At 44.7% G+C, this 23,295-nt stretch overlaps 1 protein-coding gene across 1 annotated transcript; it reads right to left on the bottom strand.

Moving 5' to 3' along the window:
* Positions 1 to 1,273: 1,273 nt before the first annotated feature.
* On the bottom strand, positions 1,274 to 22,844 carry LOC142775143 (lissencephaly-1 homolog). Its single transcript, XM_075876486.1, has 3 exons — positions 22,806 to 22,844; positions 20,928 to 21,264; positions 1,274 to 1,287 (listed from the first exon to the last, which is right to left on the bottom strand). Exons 1-3 carry the CDS (start codon positions 22,842 to 22,844, stop codon positions 1,274 to 1,276), a joined length of 390 nt encoding a protein of 129 aa, XP_075732601.1.
* Positions 22,845 to 23,295: the final 451 nt, after the last annotated feature.

The following is a 23,295-nucleotide window of genomic DNA, read 5'->3' as shown; positions in this document are numbered from 1 at the left end:
AATTGGCCGCCATTGCCGTCGGCCTCCCGAGTGCTCGCCTGTCTTCGCCGCCGCGATGAGCTCCGGGCTTAAGATATTCGGCTGAGACCTCGTCGCTGTGTTGGGAGTAGTCGAGAACACGTTGCGGGTTCGCGTAACAAGCTTGGTTGTAGTATTTCGCGCGTTGTAAGTGCAACAGCACGGGCTGGCGGGGATTTCGCTAGCATTGGAACTCAGTGAAAATTGGGCGCCATAACTGCTGGCTTCCCCGTTAATCGGTCGCAAATAGCTCGGGACCATCCGTTGGCCGCGGCGGTGAACTCGCGTTTGCACGCTGCATTCGCTCGAGTTTCTGGAAAAGCGCCACATTACCGTCGATTTCTACGGCGCTAGCTCAAAACCAGCCCAGCGCTGTTCGTAGCGGCGGCCAAGCGTGCGCTCGCTCGCCTGTTCGAAGTTCGCTGGCGGCAGACACTCCGCGTGCAGCGCCGTGTTGGGTCTCGCGTTCGCTTGCTCGAGCTGAACGACGTCGCTCGATTAGGACTCGCCGACTTTTCGGCGGCACGGTGGTTCGCGGAGTTGTTGCTACGGCCGCCGCTCCTAAGCTGTTGCACTACGGGGATCGAAATGAGTCTTTGAGGTTGTGTGATATCGCGTTTAAATTATTAGTATGTCATAATTACGTATGTTATATTTCACCTTGCACGTATTTCTCATATGCATTCGTATTCATCCTCTGTCACGTGTGACTCACTTTTTAACATACTCATTGTACAGCTGTGGGCACACACCGTGCTGAAGGCTGTGTGCGCTGGCGTCTGCGATGCCTTTCATCCATCTCTTTCGTCAGAGCAGCTTCAGAAGGACTGTGCGAGATTCGAAGGTAAAGTTATTTGTGTGTCATACTTTACACGCATGATCTTATATTACCTTGCACGTACTTGTCATATGCGTGCATCTTCATCTTCTGTCACGTGTGTCTAACTATTTCTACTAGCTTATTGTACGTACAGCCGTGGAAACACAACAGGCAGAAGGCTGCGTGCGCTGGCGTGTTCAATGCCTGTTATCTATCACTTCTGTGGGAGATGCAACACGAAGAGTGAACAAGATGTGACAAAGAGACTAGACTTGTACACTTCACCATGAATTCACTTATAAGAATGAAGAAACTTCACGTGTATGTAAAAAAATAAACATTTCGATGTCTCGCTTTTTTCTTTCGTTGTTGCCATGACTGCGAAAGCAGTTACACATAGGTGGCTAACTACTTTATCGCGTGTTCCTTTCTGCGCTATTTGTTGCTCACTGCGCAGAAAAACAGGCGAAAAAAGTATTAGGCCTGGCGGAAAATCAACAAAAGCTATGTTTGAACTGAGAATACAAAGTTCATCCGATCGGAGTATTTGAGTGGATCAACCGTTCGTTCGTTGAGGTGCAACTGTGATGACTAACGGTTGCCCGGTGACAAGTAAATGGGGGGATATACAGTTGCCCTATAGGGTGCAAGTGTGAGGACTAAATGTTAGTCCTTTGAGGTGAATTGTGGGACTAATGGTTACTCACTAAGCTGCGAATGTGAGGACTAAATGTTAGTTCCTTGAGCTGACTAACTGTTAGCCGTGGTGCCGTTATTCCTTAAATAGAATAATGGTTGTGGCAGCCCCATTAGTCCCCAAAAAGAGAAACCACACAACTTTTTAACACCCTTTTGCCTTAGAGTTTGGGAGGCGGGACGTCTTGAAGACGCAGCGCTCATCTTACTTGGCTCGCGTCTCGTCTGTGTTACCCACGTGCCCTATGTATTCTCGAACGCGATCAGTGTTCTCGACTATCCCCTTGTCGGTGTCGCTTGTCTTTCACTCCGACGCTATCGTTCGGCTTCCCAGGCTCTCGCCATCGTCGTTGTTGACATCGCCGTTCGCGAACGCGACCGGCTTCACTAACCCTCGCAACGCCGGCTACATCTGCGAAAGGAACGCACACACTAGCGGGAAGCCTGCCACGACGGCGTCCTACCCGTCGGCGTCATCTTGCGGCAAGCAGCGGCGCGCGGTCTACAATGTCGGTGCTGCGAGATTCTCGAGGCGCTTGTATGATAGCGCGCGCGCGCCGGCTCACGCCTTCTTCTCGCCGACAAATAGAGAGTGGTGGCGCGGTTAAAATGATGTCCACGTACGGAATGGGCCCGAGCGCAGCAAGCGGTGGAGAGGGTGAAGTGAGAGGGAGCTGACACAAGAAGAGCGCACTGCTGGCATGCGAGAAAGACGTCATGGCGCACTGCTAAAAGGGCATGAACAACTTTGCACCGCTCCAACACCTGCAGCGAGGGGAGTAGTGTGGACGGAGGGACATCGTTACACAAGCTAGTCAAAGAGCTGCTTCGCACCTAAAGTATTTTGACTGATTGTCATTTCATGACAAAGTACCTCCAAGCCACGCGAGGTCAAGTGGAACTGAAGGTACGAATAATAGACAAACTTGTGTACTACACATCATTCCAATGCTGGCTGAAGCGCTTTGCGTTGCCCATCGCACAGACACTAGCGCCACAGTTGCCTCCGGTCTACCTATGTGAAACTCTATGGCGCCGCGATCCCGATCAAGTTGATTAATAGCATGGAGGAGAAAAATTCAGTTCACACTGATGCGAAAAACAAGTATGCGTCTGGTGTGGGCTTCTTCAGTAAAGCATTGCGGCTGTTATTATGAACAACAGCTAAGGGTTCAATTTCTGCCTCGGCATCCAGGTAAAATTTATTTAGAAGTGTGACGTTATGACCGGGGGCAGAAGCTTAGCCATGCTTTACGACCAACCCCCGGTTGTTTGCCTCATCTTTTCGTCAGGAAAATGAAAAGAGTTGTTTTAAGCCGTACTCCTATGGAGATGAAATAAAATTATGCCAAACCAATTTTTTAGCGTACATACCACTCATTTTAACAACCACGAATAAAAGCCTGCAATGCTTCACGCGGTTGACAGCCCCATTTTTGAGGCAGCAACGAAACAACAACAAAAAAAAAACACTTTAACACTAAAAGAAGAAATAATGGTACGTTCATGTTTAGAACACTGAAAATACACGCTAACGGTCATCAATACACGATGAAAATCTTAAAAGCAAACGTTGTAAAAAAGAAAAAAAGTGCCAACGATAGGTGTTTTGGTTTTGCGGTAAGTTGAGAAAAACAATTTGGAAGAGATATGTATGTATGCATTGACAGTTGCGCAGCTCTACTTATTTTCCGCAATTCTTTGTAATGGGAACACACGTTTGCCAGTCGTAACGTAATGAAGTAAGCTTTGTCGAGGGTGAAATGAATTTCTCCATCAATGACTGTTTTCCAAAGACGGGGTATATGGAAGGGTTCCGTGAGGTCCTTTTATCACTGGGATACGTTACGATGAATGGGAACGGGATGTTCTTGATCATAACTGGGAACAATATGTGTCTTTTGTTTTTGTGCCTATATCAAGGTTCTCCAAAATTAACATCGGTTTGGGCCGAAGTGTGGTTCATGTGAGTTGCAGGAAGTGCGCATTGTCGAAGTACACAACCACTACCAGCAAGTTGTTATCCAACTTTGCTCGCCCGTTTCCGGAGGCAGATACTTTGTTTTCATTTGATACTCGCGCCTGCTCTACGTGGTGTTTGCGCTTGCCCAGAATTATTCTTTGCTTGCTTCTTTCCCAAGTTATTTGGCACATACTTCATTTTAGTTTGACGCTCGCAATAGTTGTACTTGGTAGTTGGGTTTGCTCAATTCCTGTGGCACATACTCGTTCGAGTGGTGACACCATCGACGCTTCACACTTCTACGTGCTGTGCACATTAGTGCGACTTGCCTAATTTCTGTGCCACGCATACGTTACCGTGGTTACGCCACCGATGGCGATGGCAGGAGCGACGCCGCTTAACACCGGAACGGGTGTTTAAGGGCACGGGGTGCACTCTAAAACAGAAAGAAAAAGCACGACATATACAACTTTTTTTGGGGGAGGGGACATAATACACACAATACTCCATTCCAGTGCCTATACCAAATTTTGTAGGCGTACAACAAAAAAATAGAAAAACAATTTTTATGCAATAAATCAACCGTATTATAATCCCTAGCACTTAGGTGTTTGCAGTTATATACATGTTTATGTCACCACACAATACTAAGTGTTATATTTTTTGTTTCAGTGATAGGGTAGTCGATGTCGTAGCATCTGATAGGTATAATTTGTTCTACACCTCGGCAGTTTCTATATTTCGGTTGTCTGTCTTGTTGTGTAACGTTGTCTGTCTTGTTGTGTAAACTTGGTGTTTGTATTATACTACTGCACGGTTCCATGCATGAATCACGGTCTTAATTAGCAAGTTATTTATTAGCATGTTCCTATTTACAAAATAATAATGAGACGTACGTGAAATATCTTGACATAATTACCATATTTTTAATTAATAGGGTCTTCTCTTGCTTTGTTTCTATGAGTCAAATATATTTCGTATATTTCATATTTCGTTTTCTTCAGAAAGCACACTAATTGGCGTACGCCTAAATTGTATATTTATCTAGTCAAGCTCACTTAATGTGCTGGCCATGCGCATCAATATTTACCAAATTACTAGACGATACATCAAAACGCATTATCACAATACTCCTTTTTCGAATGCTTTTGCGAACTGGGTAATGGTTTACATCGTTCTTTAGTGAGATGCCATGTTTGTCTTTGTTCGAATACGTATCATTTTGCTTATATTTTATTTCTATCTCTCACTAGTTTCATATTATTTTTATTTGTTTTGGTATACGTACACCTGCACTCGGGTTACGTCTCCTTTTCATGTGGATGGATGTTGCGATACCTTCTCCTTTTTCACAAATATTTAACGTTACATACGGAAGTCCATACACGCCAATCTGTCATTATTCCCGCTTCATTCTAACGTCTGCGCCTACGTTGCGCACTGATACAGACACATCTAACTAACGGGAAAGTGCTGAGGTGTTTAATAGCACTACCATGACAGGAGAATCAGACATTCAACGAAATCAAGGTTTCTCAAAGTGTGCGCACGGCTATTAATTTTATGTGAAGTTTACTTGACGTTGTCATGCCAATGGAAATCATTACGGGTGCGGTGTTACTAAATTTTGCTGCATTTCGCTTGAAGTATCGTGGTGCTTTCCGGGAAATACTTTATCGAGAACTCGAACTTGTTCAGGTGACAAAAATATTGGCAGATCCCACGTACAGTGGGAATCGGTGATATGTGAAGTACGACTTAAGAAGTTGGATATGTCACTTTATATCAGTACGACGTTACAAGACGGACGTAAATTTTGCCGTACATGGTGTCCATGTCATTATTGCTATGTTCGGACTTGTCATTTACCTTCGTAGTCTACTCACGTCGCGTGATTACAAATTCGGTATATGTGGAGCTAGCGAAACGACCATGTAGTCATATTTTATGACACGCACGCAATGATTATCTTGATTAGACGTGTCATTTACTTTCGTCATTCATTCTCGTCACGTAATACCAAAATTTTTATATGTGGTGATAGCGAAACGGAGGCGAGCACGCTAAGAGCGTAGCTCGTAGCGATGTTTTTGCGTGACACACATATCATGATTATCATGTTTGGACCTGTCATTTATTTTTGTAGTCAATTCATGTCATGTGATACTAAACTTGGTTAATGTTCTGCTAGCGAAATGGCTGCCAGCACGCTATGAGCGTAGCATGTAGTCACGTATTACACAACACGCATGCCATGATTATCATGTTTGGACGTGTCATTTACCTTCATCGTAAATGCACGTCACGTAATACCGAATTTAGAATATGTGAAGCTAGTGAAACGGCCGCGAGTGGATCACGAGCAAGGTATGTTGTCATTTTCTTACATGACAAGCATGTCATGATTACTATGTTTGCACCAATCACACACCTTTGTCATCCATTGACGTCACGTAACACCAACTTTGGAATATTTGAAGATAGCGAAACGAACGTGATCGCACTATGAGTGTAGCATGTAGTGATGTTTCACATGACAAGTATGTCGTGATTATCATGTTTTGACGTGTCATTTACTTTCGTCGTCCGTTCGCGTTACGTTATACCAAATTGGTATGTTTGAAGCTAATGAAAGGGCCACGAGCGCATCATGAGTGTGGCATGTAGTCAGTTTGTTGCATGACATGCATGTAATGATTTCCACGTAAGGGGCTGTCACTTGCGTTCGCCAAGCAGTCTTGTACCATACCAGTTTCTGATCCGATCGAAACCACCACAAGAGCAGCAACACCATGAAATGCAAATTACGGCATTTATGACATACCTCTCATGATTTTCATGTTGTGGCTAGTCAGTAGTACTCGTCATATAGTCATGTTATGCAATACCAAGTTTGGTATTGATGCCAATATTGAAACAGCCAAGAGAGCATAAAGTCGCGATCGTCTACCTAGATAGATAGATAGATAGATAGATAGATAGATAGATAGATAGATAGATAGATGCACTCAAATGAGCCAAATTTCACTAGTAGCCAAAGTAGCCAAATTTCACTAAGAAATGGTATCGCATTTAGTATTACAAATGACGTGTATATTTGAATGGACATGCGTATGGTCTATAAGTGCTCATGCGTAAATTATTAACTAGGCGTAGGACGCTGAAACGGCAGTGCTTCCTGTGGAGTCCCCAGAAGGCACTGCTTCCCTGGCGCTGTGCGCTTTTCTTCTACGCAGTTCTTCTTCGTAAGGAGGAGGGGGATTGAAGGAGGAAGGACAGGGAGGTTAGCCAGTTCTCAGACCAGCTGGCTACCCTCTGCTGGGTATGGGGGTAAGGGGAATAAAAGGATAGAGAAAAGAGACGTTGAAGAACGCCTTACACCACTTGCCCGCAAGAAGTGCAACAACGCTCTCGCCTTGCGTGCCGATAATGATCTCGGCCAGTGTCCTAATACCCTTTCTTCCGACAATTGGCGATTGTCTTGTATGTCTCAAACTTTCGAAAGTTCTTTTCTTGGCGCACTGAAGCGAGGACGTTCGCAGAGATGATGGGAAAATGTGTCCGCGCAGCCACAGTTGTCGCAGGTCCGGCTGCTGGTCATTCCGATTCGAAAGAAATCGGCATTCCTAAAAGCCACCCTAATCCTCAGCTCCTCAGCTGTGGTTATTCCTGATGGAAGACAGAGCTATAGGTGTGGGTCCAATGTACAAAGGCGGACGTCGGTGAATGCCGGTGAATTCCACTGAGCGCGTGTTAGTTCTCGTGCAAGTGATCGAAGGCTTGTAGCGGCATCCGTTCTTGATATTGGTATAGCTGCACGAGAGGCGTCATTGTGAGCAGATTGGATGCTTCATCTGCACGATCGTCTCCATCGATGCTGCAGTGGCCCGGTATTCATTGATATGCTATTTCATGTTGTTTCTCTATAGCCCGATGATGAAGCAGTCTTTTTGCAGCGACTAGCTGTTCATTTGGTCCGTAATGATGTGGCGAGGCAATAACTTGGAGGGCTGCTTTGTAGTTCAATAAGATTGGCCATGTCTGCTTCGGTTATTCAACTAGAAACTCCAGGGCGTCATGAATGGCGGCGAGTTCTGAAGTCGTGGATGATGTCAGATGCAATGTCCTGAACTATATCGTGACGGATTTATCCGGAATTACCTCTGCACTATTTGAGCTTGCTTAAGTAATCGACCAATCTGTGTAAACGTGAATGCGTACACCGTGTTTCTCAAACAGAAACAGTAATGTTGTTTGTTTTTGGGCTAAATTTGACAAATTTTTCTTTCGCATTTCGGTGATGGTTGTCACGGCTCTCAGTGGATGTAGACACCACAATGGAAACGACGGTCTTGCTGTGTGCCTGAAGTTAGCGAGAATCACCGTGCGATGTGGAATAATAATAGTGCAGAACGCAGAGCGTCGTCTGGAAGTTCGAAGGGAGGCGAGGTGATGCAATTGAATCCGGGTGGCGTGTCTTATGTGCGTTCTTAAAGCATCGACACGAATGTAGGTTGTGATAGGGTGTTCATGAGCGATTGTGACAGTCACTGCTGAGGATGCGCATCTCGGAAGCCCGAGGCATATTCTCAGTGCTTGAGCTTGTACTGACTGGAGGACACGTACGTTTGTCATTCGAGTATTGCCGAACACAGGAGGCTATAGCGCATGAAACTGAGAAAAAGTGCAGTGTACAGTTGACGCATGGCTCGTATACCGATGCACCCCATGAGTTTGCCGCAAGAAACCTGAGAAAGTGGGTAATCATGGTGAGTTTCTTTTTCATGAAAGCAATGTGAGGGCTCCAGGACAAGTCCAGATCTATAATTATTCCCAGGAAACCATGTTTTTGTAATATTTGATTGTGTGTGCATTAATTTTTACGACGTATGGGGTCATTGCCTTGCGCCAAAACGCAACCAGTGAGAATTTCTTAAATGACAGCTCAAGTCTTCGTCCTTGAAAATAGTTTGACGTCATTGTAGCCGCTCTCTGAAGCCAAGCTCGTTCGTGTAGAAGCGTGACCACTGATTCCCAGATGCAGATGTCGTCTGCGTAGATCAAGAGATGCACGGATTTCGGCAGAACGTCAACGAAGCCGATGAGCGCAAGGTTGAAAAGTATGAGGCTTAAGACGCCACGTTGAGGTACACCATGATAAGTATAATGGTGCCTTGTTTCACCATCTTCTGTCTGAACAAAGAAGGTTCTGTCCTTCGAATAACTGTAGATCTATCGGTAGACGCTGCCCCCCACTCCAATGTATCCCAATGTGTCAAAGTTGGTTTCAAGCAATATATTTTCATATGCGCCCTTAACATCCAAGACCACTGCCGTTGGTAATCTCTTTAGGCTTTTCTGCTCTTGTGCAGACGTGACAAGGTCAACAACATTGTCTATGGAAGACCATTCACGTCGAAAGCCGGTCAAAGCATCGGGGTATTTGTTATGTTCCAGGTACCACTCTAGGCGATTCAGCACCATTTTCTCCATCACCTTTTCAAAACAGCTGGCAAGCGCGATGGTGCGATAAGAGACCATGTTCAATCCCGATTTTCCTGGTTTGAGCAGGAGCACAAGGCGGCTGAATTTTCACGAAGGAGGAACCAAACCGTTGCTCTACGAGTCATTGTATACAGCTAAAAAGGCACGCCGAGCTGTTTGTCTTAGTTTAGCAAGGGCTACGTAAGTGACTCCATCGGGTCCAGGAGATGACGAGTGCTTGCTGCCAATGCTGCCTAAAGCTCCTCTAGAAAAAACATAATGTCTATCTGAGTGTCTCTGGACATCGGCGCGTTTCGTAGGTCACTCACAGTGATTGCAGACCTCTTGTGGGCAACCCTGGCGCAGAAGTCTTCTGCTACATCGATTTCACATTGGCTTTGGTGGGGAGCAAGGCATTTGAATGGGCGATGTTGTTGTGGCAATGTTCGTAGGCCATGGATTATTCTCCATATTTGCGAAAGAATTTTGTGAGGATAGAGCGATTCACAGAATTACTTTCATCGTAGCGACTGTAGAGCATTTATTCGACGTTGAGTCTTCTTTTGTAGACGTCTCGTCTTCATCAAGCCGTAGATGAATTTGGTGGACCTATAACGTCGTTCGGCGTGACGACGAATTGCTCGAAGTCGCTCCAACTCCACTTCATATCCGCTAATATTTGACAAAGTTCCACAATTAAACTTTGCCTCTTGGATAGCGGCTTTCATTATACCTTCTAGGCTTTAGGAGAACCTTCTTGGTTTCCCTCACATTGCTTCTTTGTGGATTACCTGTACTTTTACCAGTCGATACGTGAAGAGGAAGTGGTCTGCGACTTGCTTAGCCCCTTGATCTTTGTATAGGTGATTCCTTCATTCAAGCGCATGCTGTTGAGCTGTGGCATACGTGTGCCATGCACGAGCCATTGCACACGTGTGCATTAGTGCTCGTGCACCTCTAAATATGCACGTTTTTGCACGACCAGCCTACTTAGAGATCACGGTGAATGCGAAGTAATAATTAGGGTGCTGTCCTTCCTGAAAACGGGGTCTGTTCCGTATTGAAGTATATCAGCTCCGCAGTGTTTTAGAAGCTGTGGTCCTACAAGGTTGATTTTCGACCGTATGGAGCCTTGACTGTGGACGTTTGTGAGCGCTTGTGAATGACACTGAACTTCAATTCAGCGCTCTAAGGTGGCGCCATCTCTAGTTTTTTAAAATTAACTAGAAGAGACTCTGGCGCTGCGATCGTTCAGCGACCATGGGAATAATATGTAGTACACAAATTTGCCTATTTTTGTGCTTGTGAGCTTCGAACGTAAAAGAACGGACGAATGTGAACTTCGTGATACTATTTGAACTGTGGAGCTTAAAATGTTAAGGTGGTGAAATGCAAGTGCTGAGAATTTTCGGGTACGAAAGCAGTGGTCTTCGCACATCTCTAAGCCATTATGTTTTCACCATGCAAGCCTTTCTTGCGATTATGATGCCGTGGTTATTAACTTGCTCAGCTGGCTTAGTTCAAGTAGGTGCTCCGCTATTGACAACAAACCTCGTCAGTGTAGCCGTTCAACGCATGCGGAGCATTCACTCCCCCTGGGTACTCTTAGATGATCGACCAGGCCCATCGACAACAACAGCAATCACCACGGGCAGCTCTAAGAAGAAACACCTGGACGCCGCCTACAGTGGGCTCGAGGGCAGTGGTCTTCGCACAGTTTTAAGCCACTATTTTGTCGCCATGCAGGTGTGTACTTCTTCACTACGCGCTAGAAGATCTAACAACCACTGTTTACTGGTCCTACCGCGCCCACGGATGTTGTGCAAGACTCAGTGCGAATGTTGATTGATTGATTGATATGTGGGGTTTAACGTCCCAAAACCACCCTATGATTATGAGAGACGCCGTAGTGAAGGGCTCCGGAAATTTCGACCACCTGGGGATCTTTAACGTGCACCCAAATTTGAGCACACGGGCCTACAACATTTCCGCCTCCATCGGAAAAGCAGCCGCCGCAGCCGGGATTTGAACCCGCGACCGGCGGGTCAGCAGCCGAGTACCTTAGCCGCTAGACCACCGCGGCGGGGCTCAGTACGAATATTCTTCAATGGCTTACACGTTGCTTTGTTCCGGTGATATTGAGAGAAAGAGAGAGAGAGAAACGAGAAATAAGGAAGGCAGGGAGGTTAACCAGATGCTGGTATCCGGTATGCTACCCTACACTGGGGTTGGGGAATAGGGGTTTGAAAGAGAAAGGGAGAGTAAAAAATAAATAAGGGAAAACACCGACACACACGCACGCACAAAATCAGTCCACTCAGAGGCGTTCCGACAGGCCAGTAGTTCGTAAGAAGCCCAGTAGCGCTTGCATGGCTTTCTTCTGTGACGATGAGTCATGACGATGGCGCAGTATACTTTCTTCTGACAGCGGCTGGTCATCTAACCTGTTTAGTTTATTAGGAAGGTGTTGTCTTTCCAGGTTGTATTTCGGGCAGTCACACAGGATATGTCGAATGGTTTCTTCATCTCCGCAGTGTGCACAGTCGGCAGTGTCGGCCATACCTATGCGGAACGCGTACGCACGGGTAAACGCGACTCCCAACCATAGTCTGCACAGTGCAGTAGCGTCGCCTCGTCGAATTTTTGTTGGAAGCTGCATGCTTAACCTTGGATCAAGGGATCGTAATCTTGCATGCGTAAAGAGAGGCTCATTTCAAAGAGCCAGGGAGCGTTGGAGAGCAAGCATGCGGAGCCTCCTAGCAGCGTCCGTCCTTGAGAGAGGTATTGACTGGTCGTGGTCTTCTGTATGGGCTGAACGGGCAGCTTGATCAGCTCGTTCGTTACCGATAATTCCCAAGTGGCTTGGCAACCACTGAAATATAACGTGGTGCCCTTTCTCTGTTATATGGTGTAGCATTTCTGCTGTTTCAAATACCAACTGCTTGTGTGGACCATGGCGTAGATTTGACAGAAGTTACTGCAGTGCCGGCTTGCAGTCGCAGAAAATCGTCCACGGTTGCGTGCTCTGGTCGTTAATGAAACGCAGCGCAGCGCGAAGCACTGCAAGCTCTGCTGCCGTTTTTGTGGCTGCATGAGCTGTCCTGAATTTGATGGTTGTGGCGTGCGTTGGAATAACGTCCGCCGCTGTTGAGCTGTTTGGCAGGGCGGAGCCGTCGGTGTAGACGTGGGTGCAGTCTTGGTACTTCTCGTACAGCAGAAGTAAGGCGAGCTGCTTGAGGGCTTGTATTGAGAAATCTCGTTTCTTCTGGATGCCTGGTATTGTCAGGTTGATGACTGGCTGTTTGAGGCACCATGGAGGAATTGAAGGTCTCGCCGCGGGTGTAAAACCAGTTGGTAGGGAGTCACCATGTGTAGTTATTGTTCGACAAAATGACGTATGAGGTCTATCCACTGGCAGAGAGGCTAGGTGGTGATGGGGAGTCCGGCCCACATGCCTTATGTGTGTTCTCAAAGCTTCAATTTCAATATGGGTCTGCACGAGGTGGTCTTTTGCTATAGCTATAGTCGCCATTGTTGAGGCACCCTGAGGCAGACCTAGACATATTCGAAACGCCTGTGCTTGAACGCTTTGTATCATGCGTCGACTTGTTTTGCTGGCGTTTGATAATGCAGGCAGACTGTATCGTAAAAAGCCAAGGAAAAGCACCCTATACAGTCGTAACATAGCATTAGGCTGCATTCCCCAAGTCTTTCCAGCGAGAAACTTGAAAAGATGGCATATGCCTGTCAATCGCTTTTTCAAATACGACACATGAGGGCTCCATGATATGTCTCTGTCGACTATGACACCCAGAAATTTGTGAGATCGACGATACGGTATATTTTGACCGTTAATTGACACTCTGTAATTCGACATGGGTTTGCGCGTAAATGCCAGAAGAGCGCACTTTCCGGAGGAAATTTCCAGGCCTCGATTGCGTAGATACAAAGTAGTTGCAGTAGCAGCTCTCTGTATTCTCGCTCGTAACTGCAGGCGAGTTACCGCAGATGTCTAGATGCAGATGTCATCAGAGTATGTTGATAGATAAATATTGTTTGGTAGGTGCGTATGGAGAGCGATTTGTGTTATATTGAATAGCACAGGGCTCAGTACACCACCCTGAGGGACGCCACGACAATTGAAATGTGTAGACGTGTTCCCGGTCTCTGTACTCACAAAATAGAATCGCATTTGGAGATAACTGCGTATCCACTTAAACATTCGGCCACCCACTCCAATCTCTTCTAGTGCGGTAAAGACGGCTTCATGTGTAACGTTATCATAGGCTCCTTTGACGTCAAGGAACAGAGAGGCTGCTTATGGCTTTTCTCGTGTTCAACGTACGTGATTAGGTAGATGACGCTATCGATCGATGATAGACCACGTCGAAAGCCAGCCATGGCATTTGGGTAGATCTCATGATACTCCAAGTACCACTCGAGTCGGCCGAGAATCATTCTCTCCATCTCTTTACCCACGCAACTAGCCAATGTGATCGGGCGATAGGAGGAGAGTTCCAATGGTGATTTGCAAGGTTTTAGTAATGGTACTAGACGACTAGTTTTCCAACTTAAGGGGACAGTGCCCTCTAGCCAACAATCATTATATAGCTGAAGTAGAGCTATTCTCGCGCGCTCACCCAGATGACACAGGGCTCTGTAGGAGATTCCGTCAGGTCCTGGTGCGGAGGTCTTGTTGCATGAAGCGAGTGCTGCTTTGAGCTCCTGAATGGTGAATGGGTAGTCCATACAGGAGTCACGTGGTGGCGGACAACTGCTCGAAAGTGGTGAGCTGCTGATGGCTGTAGTTTGCCCTGATAATCCGGCACAGAACTCTTCAGCAACGTCCACATCTGGTCGATTTTGGTGAAGGGCTAAGGCCTTGAATGGTGACTTCTGAATGGGCGATGACCGCAAACCTCTAACCGTCCTCCATATCTGCGATAAAGGCTTACGAGGGTCGAGTGACTCGCAGAAAGTAATCCAGCGTTGGAATTCTAGCTGGTCCAAACGACGTTTGATCTTCTTCTGCATACGTCTAGCAGTCCGTAAATCTTCTATGTCCTTCGTGCGCCGGTACCTTCTTTCAGCTCGTCGTCGCAAGGCTTGAAGCCGCTCCAGCTCTATGTAGATGTTCATGATTCTTACAGGGCATGGGATCGTACACACAGTCTATTTTACAGTGCTCTTGATGGCCTCTTGTAAATCGGATATGTGTTCTTGGCATTGGTCTTCCATACGGGACTGAAATTTTTTCCAGTCCACTCTTTTAACGATGTCGCGCACTTTAGGAGGCGACAATCCTCTGATCTTGACATATGTTGGAATGTGATCACTCCCGTGCGTTTCTATATCCGTGAACCATTCAGTATGTTTCACTAGGCTTTGCGAAACAAAAGCCAAGTCGAGACAGCTACTGTATGTGGAGCCACGTAAAAATGTAGGACTGCCATCATTCAGTAACCAAAGTTGGTTGTCGGAGGCAAAAGACACCAAGCTTCTGCCCTTTATGTTGGCATTCTGACTTCCTCATAATGTATGATGAGAGTTAAAATCCCCAATGATAACACACGGGTCAGGAGTTAACGCTATGATGTCTCGTAATCTTTTTTGATCGAAACGGCTTGATGGTGATAGGTATGCGCCAACCACAGTGATGTTGAGCGTCCTCTTTTTCACTATTAAGCATACGTATTGGTTTCCGTCATGAGGTGGTAGAGGTTGAAGGATGTAAGTGAGGTCTCGGTGAATGTACACGAGAACCTTGCTGCTTTCAGTAGAAACTATCCGTGCGCCCAATACCCGAACCACAGCACAAAGACTTAGCCGTAAACACTGTCACAGAAATGAAGCTTTTATTCCATATGTTGAAAGATGCGCACTCGCGTTTTTTACAGAGTTTGAAGTGTCAGTCGGAGCTTGCTACTGATGTCGAAGCAATTAAAGCCGGACAAAGAAACAGTCGTGCTGAATTTACTGGTACACGGAAGCAACTCGACGAACTGGAAGAAAAAAATCTAATAAACTGGGTAGTATAATCGGAGAACTAACAAGTATGCTAAAAAAACTCCCAAGCATTTCCCTAAGGGTGAACATGGTTAAGTGCGCATGCACTGGGTGATGCTATGAGGGGTATTTATTAATTCGCACTATTATATTTAATAATCACACTATCGTGCCTTTATTGTGTAATGGTTCCAGGGAATCGCAATTTGATCACACGGGGGAGTTTAAGTTAACTCACTGGCGAATGCCAACGGATTTTAACGCTACTCCCCCTCATAGCATCACCCCGTGCATTCGCACTTAACCATGTTCACCCTCGAAGAAATGCTTGGGAGTTTTATTACTGATGATGATGAATAAAGTGTAATTAATGAATTTAAGTGTTGTTTGTCATGAAGCATTTGTACACAGATACACTATATACGAAGTATTATTTATTTACACTTGACGATTTTTGTACGATGCATTAAATGCACACATCGCGAGCGCGTCACACACACACACACAAACTACACTACAGATTAGCACCTATTCGTGTTATCGTTATAGCTCACGGTTAGTACCAGCGCTTTGTGATCCATCGCACGACCCGCTCTCGACGAGAGACTGAGAGAGAAGGCGGGCGCGCGAGAGAGAGGGGTGCGCGCGCAGCTGCAGCGAGCGAGGAGAGCGGAGGAGCGAGCGAAGGGGGAGGGGGACGCGCGCAGCAGCGTTAAAGATATTAGGCGCGTTACTGACACCGATATCAGGGTCGCGTCCGTGGCTTGTTCGGTAAAGCGTAGCGCTGCGGCCCGCCAAGTCCTCTTTCTTTTAAATATAGAGAGAAGACTGCGGACGCCGCCGACGGCGGTGGATGGTTTGGGGTCGCTTATAAAGTGTATTCACACTTAAAAGCGTGAAAGCACTTACTGACGTGTATTACCATGTGCAGTCTAGACTAACCAAGCTAGAGGACAGGTTCAATAGGGACAATTTGATCTTTCATAGAGTTCCAGAGTCCAAAAAAAAAAAAACCTGGCATCGTACCAAAGCGAAATTCAATAATTCTATTTTGCTGTTCTTGACAGTTTTCCCAGGCAGTCATTTGAAAGCGCGCACCATTTGGGCAACCACTCACCTAATAAATGCCACCCCTTTGTCGCCAAGTTCACTAACTTCCAAACAGAAGGGAAAGTACTGTCACTGCACAATCAACTAAAGAATGAGATCTAAGTCGGCGAAATTTTTCTGTTGAAACGGGACAGGCACGTAGAAAAGCCTAATGATGATTGATTGATATCTGGGGTTTAACGTCCCAAAACTACCATACGATTATGAGTGACGTCGTAGTGGAGGGCTCCGGAAATTTCGACCACCTGGGGCTCTCTAACGTGCACCCAGATCTGACCACACGGGCCTACAGCATTTCCGCCTCTATCGGCAATGCAGCCGCCACAGCCGGGATTTGATCCCGCGACCTGCGGGTCAGCAGCCGAGTACAATAGCCACTAGACCACCGTGGCGGGGCGTAAGAAGAAAACTTAACAACTTTGGGAAAGCTCAGCTTGGTTCTTCGTCACTCAAGCTGCGTTACAAGTTGATAATAATTAAAAATTTTACGTGTATTTTCTGTGGAGTGTGATAAAGTTATACATGTAAGAAAACGTATCGATTTATCAAAAGGGCACAGATAATGCGCGGGCTTCTTGTGAACGCATTTACTTAGAGTGTCGCCAGGATAGATGACAGGAAATCATACCTTCAGGTATCGGTTCATTTTTCTAACGTTAGAAGTTTACTAAACAAAACTCTTTACCATTAGCTACTGATACATGCATTGCAAAGATAATTGCTTTGATTAAAACGTGGCTTCATGCACATGAGAAGCGAAAGTCGGGGTAGTTGGTGGTTCGTGTTTGGATGTAAAAACAGAGCAAATATACAAAGACAGATTGCACTTGCCAGCTCATTACAAGGAGTGTGGCTGCCATCCATTGGTGGACAAAAGCACTTGTTTCATTGGCCATCCGGACAAATGTACAAGAGAGGTGATGGAGTCTCTTTACATTGAAATCGAGAGGGAAAGATGCGTGAGCAATCCGTCCGTGGCACTTGGTGAAAATGAGGTTGGATGCCTGGGTTCAGTGCTGTCGGGTTAAAGCGATTGTTAGTATTTTCGATGGTCACGCATGTTTTTGCAAGTAGATGTGATCATTATTTCTTTTTTGCTTTTCTTTTTTTGATTGTTTACGTAAGTGTCGATTCTTTGTGATTAGATTCTTTTTTGTACCCTGTTAGCTCAGCTGCGCAGCTGCCATGTTGTGCCATGTGACTAAGTCTCCTGTCTGATATATGTTTGTGTCCCTTCTAATAAAAATTATTCGCAAGTTCAGCACCTTGTCGTCTCTTCTTGCGTGTATGTATGTATTTTTGCGCTGTTTTTACATCCAATCATGCACATGTCCGTGATCAAGAAATCGTGGATGACGCAAACCATTTTCACATATGCCATTGAGATCGGATGGGAGGCGGCATTCTTTTCAACAAAGCATTCCTTCTTCCTGTATCGATATTATTACTGAACTATAGCTTGTTTGAGCTATAGTAACCATCGGCAACCACAATGTAATATTAGAAATACGCTATCGATTTCCGTCTTCATCTTTAGCATTTGTCGATGAACTTCATGACGCAATTAATATTGTGTCCACACGATATTTATCACATCATTTCTTTTTACTCGGATATTTTAACTTTTCTAGTTATGAAATGCAAACGCACCTTACTCATTACCATCTTCGTCACAGCCGAGTGAATTTATTAACCTATGTTGAGTGTTTTCTCCGACAGAAGTAGTAACGTCCCCAGGGAAACTACTAGCAGTGCTAGGATTCTCTATCTGACATTAACAAATCAACCACACTTTGTTGCCGCTATAACCTGTACACCAGGCATTAGTGATCAATCAATACTATCATTTTCATTTAATGCACCCTGTGCTAAAGCAGATAAAAAAATAAAACGAAACAGCACAGTAAGAAAGCCAACTTTTACACGATTAACAGACAACTATCAAATCTTCTAGACACATTTTTAAGCAGACTGAATAACCGTTCACTGCAGTCTAACTGGAATATATTTGCAGCTGATGCTGATCGACAAATCATGAAGTATACTCCTTGCCGTACCGTCATATCTACCGCGCGTGTGTCATGGCAGAAAGCTCACATCAAACGTTTATATTACAAAAAGAAACGTTTTTATCGTGCCACAAAATGTTTACCGACTAACCACCCCCGGTTCGCTGCCTACAAATCTGCATCATACGTCTACATATCTGCAATTAAATCACCTGTAGATAACTTTCTTACTAACGCTTTTCCGTCTATGTTACAAACTAACGCAAAAAGTTCTGCCGAGTAAATAGGCTGCTGTCCGACAACCATATTTCCTTGATTGACTCCTTCGGTAACGAAATTAGTGAAGGCCATTGCGCTTTCTGTTCCTAACAAATATTTTATCGAAAACTTTTCTTTAGATAACCGCAATGATTTACCTAGCACAATTTTACACAATTATTCACCCATGTCATCAATGATTAATGGAACCGTTGGAGTTGTACGCCTCAATGAATCACTTAAAAATGATTGGCCTCCTGGTTATGATGGCAATAATACAATTATTTTATAAAGTACTTGTTCTTACGATTCTATTGTACTAACAAAAAATTTCCAACAGTCACTGCATACTTCTACTATTCCTATTCAATAAAAAATTCGAGAAAGTCGTCCTACTCTATAAATCTGGTAATAAACACTGTCCGAACAATTACGTCCCACTTATTTAATTAGTATATTTACAAAGACAGAAGATTTGTTGAAATCATATTCATTTTTAACTTCTGCAAAACATACCTTTCGTAAAAAAGTATTGTTGTGAAACACAGATTTTAGCAGTCACTTATCACTTACATCAGATTCTTAAAACATTATACCATGCCGACTGCAATTTTCTAGGTTTCTCAAGAGCTTTTGACAAGTTTTGCCATACACTGCTACTTTACAAACTGCACCAACTAAGTCTTGAAGGTAACAAACTGTAGATTGAGTGCTTACTCACTAAGATAGCACAATTCGTTACCGTAACAGTTACAATTCATCTTTTCACGTAGTTCATTCCGGCATACTGCAAGGATTTGTCATAGGCTCCCTTTTCTTTTTTATTCATATTAAATACCTCTCATCAGTTGTATCATCAAACGTTCATTTTATTGCTGATGACTCTGTGATTTTTCAAGAAACTACTAATGATAATGACATAAACATATTGCGAGCTGATTTTAACGCTCTATCTAACTGGCGTACGTGAAAAATAGCTCATGGACCACAACACTAAAAAGTGCAAAATCATGTGTTTATAAAAAACCTCTACTACCTCACCTATTTACTGTCATATTAACATTCCTCTGGATTCTTATAACTCTTATAAGTATCCTGGAGTTCACATAACAACTATTCTAAACTGGTCACCTCATACTGAGTACATAATAATCAATGCTACCCGCATACTTGGCAATTTACGACGTAGCCTTTTTAATGCTCCATGTGGATTAAAACTGCAGCTTTATAAAACACTAATACGCTCTAAACTAGAATTTGCTACAGCCATGTAGGACCCCATGTATAATAATCTGGTAACTGCTGTTCCATTTGTTTAGAAGAACTCCGTTCGTTTTATATTGTATAACTATAACAGAACCAGGAGCATTTCCACCATGAAAAGTTTTCTTGCATTCCGTTTTTGAACACGTACCATCATCTCTTCCTGCATGACGAACTACTTCTTCTTCCTTAGCACATATGCCATCGCTTTGTTCACTATCCAAAAGTAGGCATCCCTTCATGCAACACCAAAACGTTCTTCAATTCATTTTTGCCTCGAGCATCAAAGGAGTAGAACAGACGTCCTGGCGACATTATCGCTATCAGTGATAACAACTTGTTCCGCGATACATCAGCTAACATTGTATAATAAGATTTTTTGTTGAATTAGCTGACATGGTATAAATAAATTCTGTGGTCTTTTAGCTAAGACATATTACTATATAAATGTATTGGAAAATATTGTACTTATAAGAGAACTCTTTTAGCGATCTAACCATATTCACTGCTTTTTGTTCAGTTAATTTTTTGTAACAACCCACCCCTCTCTGTAATGCCATTCGACATTGAGGATAAAATAAATACATAAATATTGTTACTGCATATGTGATTTGGGTATGAGCCGGTGGGTAGCGAGGAACAGGCAGGTTACAGAAGAGGACGTTTGTCTAGCGAGATAGGCCTCAGGTGTCAAAGATTTCGAGCATTTGAGCTTTTTCTGCAATAAACAGTGGTGTGTATCTCGCCAGTTAGAGGTCACTTATACCAGATTGCGCTGTGCAGTTCCACAACTAAATTATTACCTTAACAAAGCTCGACTCAAGGCGTCACCGCTATGCAATTGAAACAATTGAACAATTATTTTTTATTCTGCCATCGTTATTCTTATCAGAGAAAAAGATTTTTAGTAGCCCCATTACAAAAGCTAGGAATTTAAGTAAATCTACCAGTCATTTCACCACTTGGCGGAACTTCATTTGGTTACTGCCACAGAGATGTATGCTCCTTTGTGTTTGATTACTTCAACGCAACTAAAAGGTTACCGTGCTAGTGAACCCCAACATTTTCAGGTCTTTAGTTTATAATTAGTAGTTATGTCTATCAAGAACAAAAGATGGTTTCACCGCTTGCTCCGCAAACATTTTTGTTTTTTGATAGTATTATTTTTTAACTACTTTTTCAGATTGGCTTAATTTTCATTTTAGTTTCATTTAAGTATCCTGCCGCCCGGTTCTTGGGCCATCCCCCTCTGTGGGTGAGCGCCATCCATAAGAGGTCATTATCATCATGATCATCTTGCAGCATCGCTGGTGTGCCAGCTCTAAGACACGCAACGTCTTGTCGTCTGAGCAGCTCAGCAGGTATTTGCTACCGGGGTGGAACTTGACACCACGCACCCAGTTGTCGTGGCCCACCAGGGTGAAGACGGCCAGGCCCGTGCTGACGTCCCACAGCTTGATGATTTTGTCCCGCGAGCCCGAGTCCAGGAAGAGTCCAGTGCCCGCGGCCCGACCTGCGCCACTGCCAGCCAGTCGGCGGTTGGTGTCTCCACTGCCGTTGCCCCCCAGGTGCAGGTGGGCGCTCTCGGGTGCCCACTCAATGCACTCCACCACGTGGTCGTGCTGCCGAAGCTTCAGCTCTCACTCCTTGGTGCCCACAACCCACACACGAACCGTCTGGTTATTAGAACAGCTGGCCAAGAGGGAGACATCGGAGTTGACTCTGACCATGCGCGTGGAGGAGTGTCGTTACTTTCCCAAGATCAAGGGGTTTTACTCACTCCCAAAGATTGGGTTCCGTGAAGTGTCCCGATTTCGACGCATGGAGCCTATGGGGAGTTTTGCAACTCGTATGATTGAATAGTTCTGTCGTAGCTGTGGGTGGGAACAGGAACTGTCGTTGACTTCACTACTGTTGTTGAGACCTGGTTTAGACCAATATGACGAGCTGCGTACTGCGTCATGTCGCCGATCGTCGATTTGTCGTCACTGCGCGTGCAGGAAGATAGGTCAAGCGTAGAAAAGGAGCACGGGAATTGTTTTTCGAAATGGAGGCTCTGCGCGGTGCGCAGCTCTGTAATATTCGGGAAACGTGATCGCTGTGGTCTACTCTACGAATTACCGAGCTGGTTGGGGGGGGGGGTGTAAAAAAAAAGTCGGAGCCTGTTGACTGGCCCGTTAAAGCCACGTAGTGGGTGCATACCAAGTTGGAAAAGACTTCACGTGCTAAGTGTTTGGAGTACGCACTGGGGACAGGATATCGCTATGGCGTTCAACTCCTAAAGGTCCCTAGGATACGTATTCTAGGGATCATAAAAGGACACTAGAGTCAAATAACAATTTACATCAGAGTGAAAGCTCAATGCATGACAACTTGTAAAACAACAATATTATCAACAACAGGGCTCTACGTACCAAGAAATTAAGGTAAATGCACAAGAACACATGCGCCACAATAGGAAATTCTCAAAATGATCCCGATGACATCAGACGGACCACCTAAACTTAATGTCTCGCAATAGATCTAGCTATTAAATGAAGAACCTTCCGTGCATCGAGAGACGCAATAAAATGCTTCTTGTTTATTACTGTTTCATACGTAGAAACAAGAAGCACCGGACGTTACAGTGGGGAAAGGCGCAAGTGGTTCAAAAATTCAATTTTCGCGCAACTACACTGGATAGGTGTTGCCATCTAGCGGGGCGCAGTTGAACAAACAAACAAAAAAAAAAACGGCTGCATTTTCAGAGCCGATGGTGGGAAACTGATCAATGACTGTTGTTGCTGCTGTGGCTCCCACTGCTTTCGGTCTGCTGATACTAGCGCAGTAAATACGGGCAACATTGTGTTCAGCCACAGTGACGTGAGTCGGTCGGGTCGGTTCGCCTTTTGAGGCGGGTATTTTAAAGTGCGCTAGCCTGATGCGAACTACTAAAACGTGATCTTCTTTTAAAATAGGGTCTTGCTTGGCCCCAAAAGTAACACTACAAAGTTTATGGACCATTATTTCAACAATCAACGTTGACTTAATGGTTGCTTTTAGTGTCCCTTTAAAGACGAAGCTTAAGAGTTCCCTAATTTTTATTACAAGTGACGGGATCTAATGAAACGCTCTTGAAGAGGTGAATAGCCGGACTGTTAGTGTTTCGGGCGACTCGCATAACCTTGCATTTTCTGACATTCACTTCCATGAACTCTATTTTGCTCCAGTTGGACATAGCAACTATGTCTGAATAATTATTATCAATTCAGTACACCTGAGTATAGTTTATATAGAATAACTAGAATTCTTGCAAATACCGATTCTTTTGCAAAAATATCGCCAAAATTTCACTAGGAACAATAAACATTGAAGCAGTTTTTCAGTGACGCTGAACTCTGAAATCGATTTGTAGAGTTGTCATAATAATAACTCAAACTTCATGTAGGAAAATGGTTGAACAAAAATAACACATTTATACTTTGTGGCGTATCTCTGTTTTTGCCATGCTTTATAAGCGCTAGAAATTGACGTAGGTACAGAAGGCGGGCATCGTGCGCAATGTGCGAGGCACCCGTTCTCCAACATGCCTTTAAAGTGCGTGCGATTGTCCTCGTCGTTTGTTGTCTAAGATATCTTTTTTGTGCTGAGCAGCCTAATTATGCAATACCAGCTAACCCAATCCCACA

This window comes from Rhipicephalus microplus, chromosome X, assembly GCF_043290135.1.
Source record: "Rhipicephalus microplus isolate Deutch F79 chromosome X, USDA_Rmic, whole genome shotgun sequence".
NCBI classification, from domain to species: domain Eukaryota; kingdom Metazoa; phylum Arthropoda; class Arachnida; order Ixodida; family Ixodidae; genus Rhipicephalus; species Rhipicephalus microplus.
Note: the sequence above shows the minus strand (reverse complement) of the source record. Positions and strands in the feature narration are given on the sequence as shown.

What these genes read in the sequence shown, in the direction of transcription:
- LOC142775143 (XM_075876486.1), bottom strand. Translation starts at nt 22,844, where the DNA reads ATGTCCAACTGGAGCAAAATAGAGTTCATGGAAGTGAAT. An exon ending in TAGAGTTCATGGAAGTGAAT is followed by an intron (nt 21,265 to 22,805) that starts GTCAGAAAATGC and finishes AAGGAGTGAGAG; the next exon opens with CTGAAGCTTCGGCAGCACGA.